This window comes from Echiichthys vipera (assembly GCF_963691815.1).
Source record: "Echiichthys vipera genome assembly, chromosome: 8".
Classification (NCBI taxonomy): domain Eukaryota; kingdom Metazoa; phylum Chordata; class Actinopteri; order Perciformes; family Trachinidae; genus Echiichthys; species Echiichthys vipera.
The window spans coordinates 16,700,841-16,715,382 of NC_139833.1; the positions used below are offsets into that span (position 1 = coordinate 16,700,841).

A 14,542-nucleotide genomic window follows, 5' to 3' on the forward strand; every position below is an offset into this window, starting at 1 on the left:
CTGGCTAGACAGTGCTCAAGATCTTATATAAGTTAAATTATGTGGAATCACAAACACCTCACTGAGTGCCATGAAAACAGTATTTATTGGATGGAACAGTAAGACCAGTAAAACATCATTTAAAACTAGTAAAGTACAGTATAAAAAGACAGGTATAAGTTACTATAGGATGTTCAATGGAAAACAGATGCTATAACTTCCTCTTCCACTAGATGGAGGTGTTGCTCAAGAATGTGCTGAATTTAACAACAGAGGACCAGACGGCCAGTAAACAACCAAAACCATTTCATGAATCAAGATGAAGTATTGAAGTATGATGAGTAAGACTTCTTACATTCTTCTTTCTGTTTAATGGGAGGGGAAATAAACATATGAGCTACATTGTACAGCTGTTTCATCACATGGACACAGTTCATGGTGCTGAGAGAAAACAACCTCATTTAATTTTTTTTATTTTTTTTTACCTGTATACCAGATGCTTTCTAACACTGAAGACACATCGTCTCTACAGGCCACTGAAATGAAAAAGAAAAATTGCAGTCAGAGGGCACTGGAGCAAAGTAAAGTTCACTCAGGCACAACAGAGATTACAAGCAACACGTCTGAAAAATTGTATTTCCTAAGGCATATGCAAGGCGTATGCAAACACTTGGCAGCAGCGCCGATTCTTAGGGCCATTTTCTTGTGTTGTTCAGGGTCTAGTGATGAGAAAATGCCCTCAAAAGACAACTATGTTGAATGAAGAGAGAAGGGGGAGGGGGGCACATACACAAAACTCAATTCACTAAGGGGTTGACTTTAGGCTAGAACACAGAACTAAAGATGAGGGCTCAAATTAATATTGCACCCAGATGAGTCTTAAGTGTCCTTGGATGACAAGCAGTGATTGGATTGCAAGCTTGGTAGCTTTTGATGGCCATGCCTGTCAGCCTCACCTGCTTTTTAATCAGTAATTACCATAGGGGTTTCTCTGGCATTTCTTAATTAAATTGAACCAAATGCAATTAAAAACCACACTCGCATTCCTTTAAAAGGACTCTGCGGAGTCCTTGTTTAGTTCTTGCTGTTAAGAGAATAAGCGGTTGGATGGTCAAAGCACCGTCCCATCTCTCGCTGATCTGTACTTGATTGTTTCAGTGGTCAAATTAAGTTTGCAGTTTGCGTAATAAAGGGCAAGATTGAGTTCGCGATTAGAACTTCCACTCTAACTAGAATTGAAGGTTAAAAGCGTAGACGAGGAGGCAAAGTTGTTTGTGTTTAAAACAATTAAAGTTAACATCGGGAGCTGGGGAACAATGTGACAAGAGCATGCAGTGAAGAAGCTCATCATCGTAGCAGTAAATGTAGCAATGAAACTTTGGGTATTGCATTTGCAGAGAAGAAATGTTACAGAAGGGCTGCTTGATTATGGCCAAAACCATTATCACAATTCTTTTGGTCAATACAGAGACTATTCTTTAACACGATTGCTCATCGGCTTTGGAAACGTTATGCTCCAACAAAAAAAAGGTAAAAAAAGAAAAATAGATTAAATACATAGTATATATACCTTTAAATAAATTGAATAAAGCAAAAAGTACCAAAATAAATGAGATCAAATATACTGTAGTGCACTGCCACAACCTACTAAAAAACTCCTAAACCTATATTCGTCATTTTGTTAAACTTATTTCAACATATTCCAGTCAACTCAGGGAAAACGGGAGAAAGCGCACCACTATAAAGGAAAGCAGCTTTATAACAAGTAAAAACGAAAGCATCATTTTAAAAGTGAATGTGCACATCATTTGGTTTATCCTGATTCTTTTGTTGTCATAGTCGTTGGAAGAAAATCCTAATTGAAAATAAAATGCTATGAATTGTCTAGCCCCCTAAGGCATACTATGAGTACAAATACTCACCATCTAGAAAAGTCCCCAGCGCTCCAGGAGCCAACAACCACAGACACATCCGTGGTGATTTTCCCATCTGCTGTCCTCATATCGTCTTTGGAGTTGTCATTGTAGTTGCCGCAGGCGCCGCACATTTTACCGGACAGGCTGCTGTCAATAATGACGATGACCTCCTGTGAAATTGAGTAGGTGACCCGCACAGCAGATGTCCTCTCGATGACCACAGTCCTGTCTGAGATTTGGACAGATATGTCTCTCGTCCCTTTGCTGGGAAGAGCCACTTTCCTGCCATTTACCTATATGACATAAATTAGGGGGGAAACCAAATTTAGATAAATAAAAAAACTTTCCACATCAAAACGACTACTTTCATGGTTAAACATTTAACTATCATCCTTCCAAGCTCTTCTCACCCAGGTCACGTGTTGGCTGTTCACAGTGACGATGGTTTCCTTGAAGTACACATACACGGTGGCGACCGTGGGAGATGCACCTCTGCTGCAGACCCTGACGTCCACAACCACACGAAACCATAGCTCGGCGGTCTCATCGCACAGAGATGCCACTTCAAATGCCCCTTGAGCTCCTATCGCTCCAGACATGCCATCAAAGGAGGTGAGGTGGCCGACTTGGCTGATGCCGCAGCGGCCCTGTTTGACGTGGCAACCTCTGATGCCATCTCTTACACTGCAAATATCCCCACTGGCACAGGACAGCTTCTCACACTTCACAAGCCCAGAGGCCTGGCACACACATTTGGACTTGCAGGCTTTGTCCACTACTTCTTGGCCCACCTGGAAACATACATTGTGTATGACGTTATCTTCCAGGTCAGTGAATAGTATGTCATTTTATTTTTATATGACCTGCTCTCAGTTGTAGCACATTTAGTATGAAAACAAAGTCAAATCTTAGTACAGTTTTACCGTCAGATATCTTCCATCGTGCACACATCCACAGTTGTCCAAGGAAACGCACTGGATGCCATCGAACACAAAGCCGGCATCACATTGGCATCCTTCAAAACAGCTTTCAGAACAGGTAAATGGGTAAATAAAGCTGGCACAGGTCCCACCACAGGTGTCGGCACACACCTCATAGTGACTGTTTGCAGGGCAGGAAGCAGCTAAAAGAAAAGAAGATGTGTAAGACTTTGTATGAACATCTGAAATATAAAATCATCAAAACTACGGAAAATGATTTAGCTAAAATACTGTTTTGTAACTTACGGCAGAAGGAGCTGCTCCTCCATGGCTGGATTGTTATTCCTTCGCTCTGACAAGCCAAAGCGTAGGCTTGGACACTGTTACATAGAGTATCTTTGTTGCCACCCACAGCACAAACATCAAACACACAGTTAGACACATATGCTACTGGGTCAATTTTACTGTGGCAGGCTTTGAAAGGCCCATTAGGTGCACTCATGATGCCACAGGAGTCACTTTTTCCGTATATGGTGGCCTTGGCCTGCTCACATACTGAACACTGGCCCCCACAGCCCCCACACACATTGCCAGGCAGGTCCACCACCCACGCCTTCCCAAAGTCATCGACGCTGTTTGTTTTTCTGCCATTGGGAAGTTTGAAGTCATCACCACCGTTCTTGTTGTAGTTGCCGCAAAGACCGCACATTTTCCCCTTGTATGTAGAGGGCACGATCACCTCAACATAATAAACAGTGTCATACAGGACTGTCAGTCCAAAGTCTGTGCGGACAATTATGTTGCGACCTTCCTGGGTGACTCTGAGACGCCCGTTGTCCAGGGAGAGGGGGAGGTTTAGAAGTTCATCATCCACCTGGACAGAGGAGGAAGGAGAACAGAATCATGGTGAGGAAATAAAGAGACATGCACAAATGTAACCCCATGTGTGTTTTGGATTAAGATGTTGAACTCACAAGGACTTTCCATGGCACTTTTTGCTGGATGTAAATTACATAACCATAGACTGCCACTGCAACAGACTTTGTAACAGCCACTTTTCCATTTCCATACTTCTCATTCCCCTGAGTTACGCTGAATGGTGTCAGCTGGCCATTGTCATCATTGCAAACCTTGGCCAACACATAGACACAGGTACCCTGGAAATCAAACCTCCGTCCATCAAAGGAAATGTAATGAGGGTCGCCAGAAGCCACACACTTGCCTTGCCCCTCGGGGTGGCAGCCTTTCACTCCGTTTACAAGCTTACAGGTCTCCCCTTCACGGCACTTGGCCTTTTGGCAAGACACTGCACCATTCTCTCCACAGATGCATTGCTCCACACATTCGGTTTCAGGGTAGAAGATGTCTCCTTTCCTGTAGTAGCTGCCGTCGTAGGAGCAGCCACAGTCTCTCACAGGCACACAGGTATCTCCACTCAGCAGGTAGCCTTGGTCACACTCGCAGGCCTCTGTACAGGGCCTGCGGCAGGTGGCGAGGGAGGTTAAGCTGGCACAGGTGGCTGGGCAGCTTGTGGCACACAGGGTATAATGGCTGTTAGCTGGACACACCATTGCTGTGGGATAGGATGATAAGGAGGAGAGAGGAAGAAGGTAAAGAGTTATTTTTAAAAAAGAGATTTGAAATATGAGAACAAAAATGTACCAACATATAATCTCAAACTCACGACAGAAGTTATCTGTTCTCCAGGAGCGGATCGTGATTCCTTGACTCTGGCAGGCAGAGACATAGACTCCAACAGCATCACAGACTGATCCATGGTGACCATGATAATGACAAGCATCATACACACAGTCCTCCAGGTAAGGTGCAGGGTCCACACGTTTGTGGCAGTCTTTGAAAGGCCCTGCCTTGTCAGCGATAATACCACAGTACTTCTGGGCTCGGTACTCTTTCCTCTGGGAGTCTGAACAGGCCTGGCACCATGCCCCCTGGCAGACTGATGAGCAGCCTGGTACAACGGCCACCTGCCAGCTCTCCCCCAGCTTGGCTCCATCTTTAGCGGTCTGGCCGTTCCGCATGGTCAGGTCATCCTGAGCTTTTCCATTGTAGTTGCCGCACAGGCCGCACACTGCGCTCTGGTAGTTGCTGGGCAGAGTAATGCTCACTGTGCTCCGCCAGTCAAAGGTCACGGTGATACCAGCAACTGTTTCCACTACAGCTGTCCAGCCACTGAGAAACACGAGCAGCTCATTATTGTAATCCAGTGGTAACGAAGCAAGCCGCCCATTGAGCTGAAGAGCGGAAAGCGAGGGAGAAATATTTTTAGGAGATTATAGATTTAATAATTCTGCAGTCCTTGCTAATCCATTCTAAAGTGCAGTTAAATCTTTGTTTAATTAAGTCTGCCTGGATCAAAATTTTAATATGCAATTAAATATAAATGCAGAAGAGCATGGGGATATCAGAATTAGCACAATGACAGAGGGTATTATCATGGAGTATCTGGCCTGTTTTTATTTTTAGTACTGTAACTACATCCTGTGTCCTATTTCTTTGCTCTTCAAAAATCCACATACAAATACCCACATACTTCACATTATCCACATCTCCACTTACCAGGACCTTGTAGGGGTATTCTCTGCTGATGGTAAGAGTAATGTCATATATGGAAAATGTAACTGTTCTTGTGTAGGACACACTCTTGCTTCCCCGGTGGTCATTCTGCACAGTCACCTTGAATGGCACAAGCCCAGGCTGCTGCGAGCACAGTGCCACCAGCTGATATACACACGTGCCCTGGAAGTCATACCTGCGGCCATCAAAACTACGGTAGTGAGGGTCACCCGAGGCTGTGCATGTGGCATGACCGATGGGTCGGCAGGCACGCTCTCCATCTACCATGGTGCACGTCTCCTTGGCGGAGCATGAAGCTTCGTGGCACGTCACCATGCCCAGGGTCGAGTCACACTCACACAGGCGACCGCAAGTCTCGTCATCCCAAAAGTGCTGGCCTGGCTTGTAGTAACGGCCCTGATAGGAGCAACCGCATGTTTTAGCTGGCACGCAGACACCGGCGCTGAGGACGTAACCCTTATCACACACACAGGTCTCCACACAGGCACCGCTGCAGGTCTTCTTTTTCTCAGGGAATGGGCAGGATGGCTGGCACGGGCTAGCGCAGTCTTCATAGTGGCTGTGGCGCTGACAGCTCATTGCTGGGTGGAAATTAAATTTAAAGGCGTTAATCAAAAAAACAAAAACTTAAATTTGATTGAGATCTTTGATTAAGACGAGCAAAATGAGATTCTCGTTAATACTCACGACAGCCAAACTTTTCCCTCCAGTTTTTGATTATTATTCCTTCGTCACGACACTGCTGACTGTAGGAGGCCAATGCCTGGCACAGCATCTTTTTGTCTCCCTTATTGTAACACATATCATACACACAGCTGTTCATGAAGGTCAAGGGGTCCAATTTTTCATGACATTTCTTGAACACGTTATTGGTCTTGGCTACAAGGCCCCCACAGAAAGCCTCAGTCTCATAGAGCTTACGCTGGTTATCGCCACAGGTAGGGCAGTTTTCCTTACATGTGTCCCAGCACGGATGGTCCTTGTCCTGGTCAGGCGTTTGCCAGCTCTTGCCCCACTCTATCACTGAGGAGACAGCCTTGCCGGCTGGATTCTGGAGCTCATCACGATTGTTACCGTTGAAGTTGCCACACAGACCACAGACACTGCCGTAGTAGCTGCTAGGCAGCTTGATGATCAGCTCCCAGTTCCAGTCGTAGGAGACTAACAGGCCAAAGTTTGTCTCCACCACTGCAGTGTGACCACGCTGAAGCACTTTCACCTCACCCTCACCATCAACTTCCAACTGTACAGGGAGATTCAACAGAACCCCGTCCACCTGAAAGGAATGGACCAATAAGACCAATATATATAATGAAGACAATGAAACACTACATGTCAAACCCATCAGACAAGAAACTGAAATCTTACCGAGACTCGACCAACTTGGTTCTTGCGGATGGTGATGGTGTACCCATAAACGGACACGTCTACCTCCCTGACGTATGAAACTGCTGTGTTTCCCCGGTTGTCATTCCTCTCAGTGACTGAGAACGGCACTAGACCACCTAGATTCCCGCAGGTCTCGGAGATGACATATTTGCAGGTGCCCTGGAAGTTAAAGTTGTAACCATCAAATGTGTGGTAGTGGGGGTCACCCCAGGCCCAGCATTTTCCTGTGTACTCAGGGATGCACACAGCTTCACCCTTCTCAACCTGGCACCTCTCTTTGACCCGACACTTTGCATCTTTGCAGGGATCTACACAAGATAAACAAACAAATGGAAATCAATGATCAAATTGCAAAAAATGGTTAATAATAGTAAAAACGGTTTAATGTAAGTACACAGCATTGGTTTCTTGCCTGTGTTGTAGCATGCCCTGATTTCTTTCTTGACCATGCATTTGGTGCTTTTAGGGCAGGAATGCTTTTCACAGACGAGACCCGTCTCTGGATTACAGGTGCACTTTGTGTTACAGTCTTCCTCATACACCACTTCACCAGGCTGAGGACATAGGACATAGGACATAGGACATAGGACATAGAACACACACACACACACACACACACACACACACACACACACACACACACACACACACACACACACACACACACACACACACACACACACACACACACACACACACACACACACACACACACACACACACACACACACACACACACACACACACACACACACACACACACACACACACACACACACACACACACACACACACACACACACACCAGGAGAAATGCTGAGTACACATATCTAAGATCAGACTGACTCATGCCCAATACTGTGGGGAAAAAAGCAAAGATAACTTAATTGCTATGTCAGCATGAATGATGCTATGGGTATCTGCTTAAGCCACTTTGACACTAAAAAGCTATAATTTGTACATTGCTGCATATGGAATGCATAGAGCGGTTTTTGAATTGTACCTTGTACGTTCTTCCATTGTCATAGCAGCCACACTGAGCCTCTTGAACACACGCATGTCCATTGAATAAGAAGCCAGCATCACATTCACAGCCTTCTGTACAGCTAGTGGAGCACTGGACAATCTCTGAGAGGCCTGAACAGGATACAGAGCAGGCATCTGCACACACCTCATAGTGACTGTTGGCTGGGCATTTCATGGCTGAAATAGATTAGCATAAGGAAAACAGAACTATTTTAGAAAATATCCTGTTCTTATATTTAATAAATACAGTATTAATACAGTATGGCAAACAAGATTAAAGGTCACACATTATTAAAGGATTTCCATGTCTTTTTTGATTATAAAGCAGATCACGTTGCTATAGGTAGAAAGTGCTGCTACAGTGACGTTACAATCATTCCCCGGCTGCAGTGACAGAGAGGGAGAGAGCACAGATGTGGAAGACGGACTGGTCTTTTTCAGTAGAGGGACTTAAAGAGATAGGAGCTAAAACAGAGCCTTTCAGACAGAGGGCAAATACAGGTATGTTCAGACGGACAGTATGAGTTTTGTTTGTTTACATTAAAGCGCGTAAAGATGCTCTAGTAGAAACCCAAAATACAAGTATGAAGCTGAAAATGAGCATAATATGGGACCTTTAAGAGACTGATTTGTAGGGCTAAGTGAAATCCTCTTGGTCACTTACGACAGAAGGAAGCTGTCCTCCAGTTTTTGACGTCCACTCCAACTATGTGACAGTTGAAGGCATAGGCTGCTACGCTGTTACACAGCACCTTCCCGTCACCGTTCGACGCACACACATCAAACACACAATCAGCAAAGTACGGCTGTGGGTCCAGTTTACTGTGGCAGTCTGCGAAAGGGCCATTGCGTGCTGTGACAATGCCGCAGTAAGTGGACTTTGAAAACACAGCTTTGCGTGCAGGGTCACATATAGGACACTTATTCCCTTCACAGCCATTTTCACACACCACATTGGGGATGGTGACCTTCCATGATTTTCCAAACTTATTTACATTGTTGGAGAGCTGACGGTCGGGCATTTGGAAGTCATCCTTTTGGTTGCCGTTGAAGTTGCCACACAGGCCACAGACCTTATCACGGTAATTACCAGGTACTGTGACTGTCACGTGATAGACCAGGTCATAAGTGACAAGCAGTCCAAAATCTGTTGCAATCACATAATGCCTGCCTTCTTGATAGACCAACACTGCTCCATCATTAAGATTCACAGGAAGGTAATTAAACACTCCATTGACCTAAAAGAAAAAGCACAAGTCGCATTTAAAGAAAAATAACTACAGATGACAAGAATGTTAAAAGGTATATTTGTCAAGCTAGTTTTACATTTATTAACCATCTGCCTCTGTGTTACAAGCAAATACATTTCTAGGCTTGGTTCAAATGAAGACCAAGTGTTGTTGCTCACCAGGACTCCAAACATGTTGTTCCTCATGATGAGAGTGTAGCCGTAGACTTCCACAGCAACCAGCTTGGTGACGGCCACCACTTTGTTGTTCATCATCTGGTTCCACTGCACGTTCTCCACCTGAACAGAAAAGGCTACCAAGTGGGTGCCTTCCAGCCCACAGCTCTTGGAGAGTGTGTAGGTGCATGTGCCCTGGAAATCGAATGTCCGTCCATCATAGGAGCGATAATGGGGGTCGCCAGAGGCATGGCACACACCCTTACCAACAGGATGACATTTTTGAACACCGTTCTCCACTTTACACTTCTCATTAGGGCCACATGTGAACTTTTTGCACTCAACCTGATAAAAAAAGGAGTTTAGAAAGGAGAGGTGTATTAAACATCCAACAAATAAATCTCCATCCTGCAGATTCACACGGATAAGTGTCAAATCATTATTTTTCAAATTGTCCACTTCCGTATCCATTACCTCTCCGTCTTGTTTGCACTTGCACTCTTCCTGACACTGCCCATTGGGATAAAACACTTTGCCAATGGGGTAGTAGCGGTCATTGTAAGCACAGCCACACTGTGAAAATGGAACACAGTGATCTCCACTGAGGATGTATCCCTCATCACAGGAACAGCCCTCCTCACACTGAGCTTGGCAACCTTGAGGAGGGATCAAACTCTGGCAAGAGGCAGGACAGCCGGGCGCACAAACTTCATAGTGGCTGTGGACTTTACATTTAATCGCTGTACACAAAAGGACATAAAAGACAATGTGAATGTTTTATCCATTTACAAAAGACATTTTATGTCCAAATATAGCCACTGTTATGAAGCAATACAAATACCAGCAAAGGAAGAAATACACATTGAAGTACATATAGAGGCAGTAACGAAACTAAAAAAGATTTTTCCACTATTGTTATATTTTCTACACTGGTACAGAAAATGATGTCCTAATTATTGAAATTAATGCATGTCTCACCACAGAAGTGACTGGTTCTCCAGCTGTACACCTTGGCCCCCACAGCTTGGCAAGCAGTTGTGTATGATGTTATAGACTGACACAGTACATACTTTCTGCCCTTATACAAGCATACATCATAAACACAGTCTTCAAAGTAGCCAGCTGGGTCAATCTTGGCATGGCAGTCACGGAAAGGCCCTTTGGGGTCTCTCAATATACCACAGGAGTCTCCTTTTTCATATTGAACCTTCTGGGTAATGTCACAATCAGGGCACACCCCTTTACAGCCGTTGACACACCCTGGGATCTCTGCCACTCGCCAGCTGACACCAAAATCAGCTGGCGAGACGGGTTTGTTGCCATTTTTTGGAATCAGGTCATCCTGGGGTTTGCCGTTGTAGTTGCCGCAGAGACCACAAACGGCTCCCATGTAGTTGCTTGGCAGAGTCACATACACAGCGCTTTCCCAGTTAAAGGACACTTTGAGACCAAAGTTTGTGGTGACCACAGCAGACCAGCCACTCTTATACACAGATACCTGTCCTCCATCCAGTTTGACAGGCAGGTTGAGCAGCTCATTATTCACCTGGAGAATAACACATATTTTTATATACAAAGACTGAATATTGAAGTGAAAATGAATATTGAAGTGAAAATGTACATTATAAGAACACTACAAACCAGAACAAAGTAGCACAACACAACATGAAATGTGGTACAACAAAGAATATAAATATGTTTTTATGTTTTATTTTTGTCTAGCTTATGTATTGTCATATTGGTGTGTATTATGTGCCTGTATTAAATAAGAATACATATTAAATAAATATGATATATTGCATTGTTTAGTTCTTACCATAATAAGGCCCTTGTGTGTCTTTGTAATGACAATGCTGAGGGAGTACACCTTGATCTCCACTAACTTTGTGTAGGAGACCACCTTGCTGCCCCGATGATCATTCTGCACCAGCACTTCAAAGGGCACCAACTCTGGGTCCTTTGAGCAGAGGGCAGCCAGCTTGTACACACATGTGCCCTGGAAGTTAAACTTCCTCTTGTCAAAGGTCACATAATGGGGGTCACCTGTGGCCTGGCAGGTGCTGTGAGAGACTGCCTGGCACTTTCTGATGCCCTCCACCACCTTGCACTGCTGCCCTGAGCCGCAGCCTTTATCCTGGCACTCCACGCGTCTGCTCCCAGCGACGCATATACACTTTCTCCGACAGCCCTGGTCGGCCCAGAATGACTCCCCGGCAGGAATGTTTCGTCCCTCATACACACAGCCACACTTGGCGGTGGGCACACACTGACCGCCACTCAAAACAAAGCCTGCGTTACAGGTGCAGGTCTGCACACAGGGGCGTTTGCATTTGGAGGGAGCAGCAGGGTCAGAACAAGTGGCAGGGCAGGCATTGCCACAGAGCTCATAGTGGCTGTTGGCTTGACATTTAGCAGCTTTAAGGAAAAGAGTATAGAGTGTGATAAATATTTGGCAAAACAAAAAAATGGTATGTTCATTTGAGGATTCATTTAGTAAGCATTACTTACGGCAATGTGCCATTTTCCTCCAATCTTGAACCTGGATCCCAGCAAGCTGGCAGGCTTCAGTGTAAGCCTCCAGTGCCCTGCAGAGGAAATGTCGGAGGCCGCCTCCCATGCATACATCATATTTACAGTTCTCCAGGTATGCTTGTGGGTCAATGATGGGATGACATTTTCTGAAAGGCCCATTTACGATAAGTGTGATGAGCCCACAAAACAAGTCACCCTCCCACATCTTCATCAGACTGTGTTCACAGCGCTCACACCCACCCACACAGTCGTCTCTGCACAGAGCACCTTCCACCAGCCCTTGCACCTTCCAGCTGCTCCCAAAGGCCACAGCCCCACCCACCTGGGTGCCTGATGGTGTGGTGAAATCGTCATTGGGGTTGCCATTGAAGTTGCCACAGAGACCACAAGTCATACCAGCGTAACTGCCGGACAAAGTGACCACAACATAGTGTTCCCAGTCATAACGGACAGTCAGGCCAAAATCAGTCTCAATGACCACAGAGCGACCACTCTGAAACATGGTCAGTTTGTCGTTGTTCAAGGTTACTGGCAAACTCCACAGGCTGTTGTCAATCTGCACAGAAGAAAATAGAAAATATGTTGTGCTGACATTACAGTCATAATACATTGATTTTAAGGGGGAACTACGCAAATGTTCAAAATGCATACATGTTATTTCTGAGATCTGAAACAATCAAAAAATATTCGTAACCATGATGTCATCACAAATGAGAGTTTTGGGATTTGGGAGAGAGTCGTTCAAGTATAAAGTGTGGAGGTGCACCATAGTCAATGGATTGTGAAAGAGTATACAGGTATATATGTATATTTGAAAGAATCCCTTTTTTTTATTAACCAACAAAAAAAAATTAAACCTTACCCTCACACGACCCGTCTCAGATCGAACTATTGTAATGGTGACGCCATACACCTTCACTGTGACCACGGAGACGTACGATACCCTGAGGCTACCTCTGTTCTCATTTTGGGCGAGGACCTCAAAGGCCGGGAGATGATTGTCCTTTCCACAGTTTTTGGCAATGACATATGTGCAGGTACCCATGAAGTTATAGTGTCGCCCATCAAAGGTGCGGTAGTGCGGATCTCCCATGGCCCAGCAGGTGCCAGGCTTCTTTTCTACGGGCTTGGGGACACAGGAGGGATACCCGCCCTTCACTTCACACAACTCATTGGCACTGCATGTGATACTGCTGCAGGACAAAGATCCACTTCCTGGAAAAAACATAAATGATATATATTATAAATGCCCACATCATTACAGTTCATTTATGTTATCAATCAACAATATCTGCTTGAAAATGATTTTATATAGCATGTGCACCATACCTTGCTGTATACATTGTCCTGGGGCACCATAACCATTCATCTGGCTGACTCCTACACTGTAGAGAGCAAAGCTAGAACCAGAGCTAGACACAGTGTGTTTGTTGTTGCCAGGGTTTTGTTTGTAGGTCATCTCCGCCCAAGAGAATTCTGTCCCCACAACCTTTTGCCACTGGACATTACGTGGCAGGTTTGCACCATCAATACGCAGTTCTGCCATCGCACTGGTCTGCGCCACAATCAGGGCTTGGTTTTCAAAGCCCTCCAGAGCCTCTAGTGAATAAGAGGAACAGAAGCGGTCTGTGGGTAGGATGGTCATCAAGAAAGGGTCATAGAAGTTGAACCAGCTCCGTGTAACGCCGTTGAAGAGCAGCAAGACCTGGATGCCGTGATCAGCCTTAATGGACAGTGTTTCGGGATTGTGGTAGCGGATCTCCATCACCTGCCCCCTGGTCATAGTCAAAATGTCTTCACGATTGCCGTATTGGACAGTGGCTCGAGTGGGCTGGGAGGCCTGGAGGAAGACGCTGTCGTATCTCTTCTGGAAGGTCAGGGGAGGCACGATGAAGCTGGATCCCCACCTGCTGACTGGCAGCAGCTGCTCATATACATGGTTACATTTAGAAAAGCGCCAGGTGCACGTGTGACCGGTGACAACCGCAACAGGGTGCTGGGAGGCAACTCTGGTGCCAGAAAGTTCATATACACTCTGGAGCTGGACACTTTCATATGGCTGGAGATCTATCACCATTTGGCGGCCACTCCTATAGACACGACCCTGGAATTTAATGGGGCCGCGTGGGAAAATCTCCACTTTGTTGCTCTCTTTTCCATTTGTCACAGAGAACTCTTTGTAGGAGTTGTATGGGGTCCCAGCCGGTGTAAAGATGAAATATTCTGTACCCCATTCTGTGATGGGGTACACCACAGAGGTGTCTGCAGTGTACAGCTTGTAGTTGAAGGAGGTTACAGTCACATCTGCCGAGGCTTCAATGCGCACTGTGTTGGTAGACTTCTTGCTGCCGTACATCTCAACACCAGTAGGGAGAGTGACGGTGACCCTTTCTCCAGCATTTAGACTTTTCTCTTCCTTGAAGTTTAAAGGAGGAACTCGCACTGTCACTTTAGCATTGTCCTGAACAGCAGTGATGTATAGCTGAAAGCGAGGACTGTCATAGTGTGGCGCATAATTCTGCAAGAAAGACAGGGCAAACTCCTTCCCTGCCGATCCAGCGTTGGAGGGACCTGACATGTAGGGAGGAGCAAGGAAACAGGCAAAAAAACACATGTCAGAAGAAGACTCATTTTCAAGTTACCTAAAATTAAGCAGTCAGGTACAAAACTGTGCTTCACAAATCTTGCGTATAGAGAAAACATGTCAAAAAAAAAAAAAGCTTTAGGAAATAACAAGACTATTTGTGCCAAGGCAATCAAATGATTCACAGACTAGCAAT

General features: G+C 45.3%; 1 protein-coding gene across 1 annotated transcript; it reads right to left on the bottom strand.

The window, feature by feature from the left end:
• Positions 1-505: 505 nt before the first annotated feature.
• fcgbp (Fc gamma binding protein) lies at positions 506-14,340 on the bottom strand (the record flags this gene model as incomplete). Its single annotated transcript, XM_083917842.1, has 20 exons — positions 506-515; positions 1,902-2,188; positions 2,306-2,686; positions 2,819-3,018; positions 3,122-3,689; positions 3,790-4,388; positions 4,500-5,067; positions 5,393-5,991; positions 6,098-6,686; positions 6,779-7,107; positions 7,212-7,353; positions 7,803-8,002; positions 8,490-9,063; positions 9,234-9,575; positions 9,705-9,970; positions 10,209-10,776; positions 11,047-11,645; positions 11,739-12,318; positions 12,625-12,977; positions 13,092-14,340. The coding sequence occupies 20 exons, from the start codon at positions 14,338-14,340 to the stop codon at positions 506-508; spliced, it is 9,003 nt and encodes a 3,000-aa protein (XP_083773968.1).
• Positions 14,341-14,542: the final 202 nt, after the last annotated feature.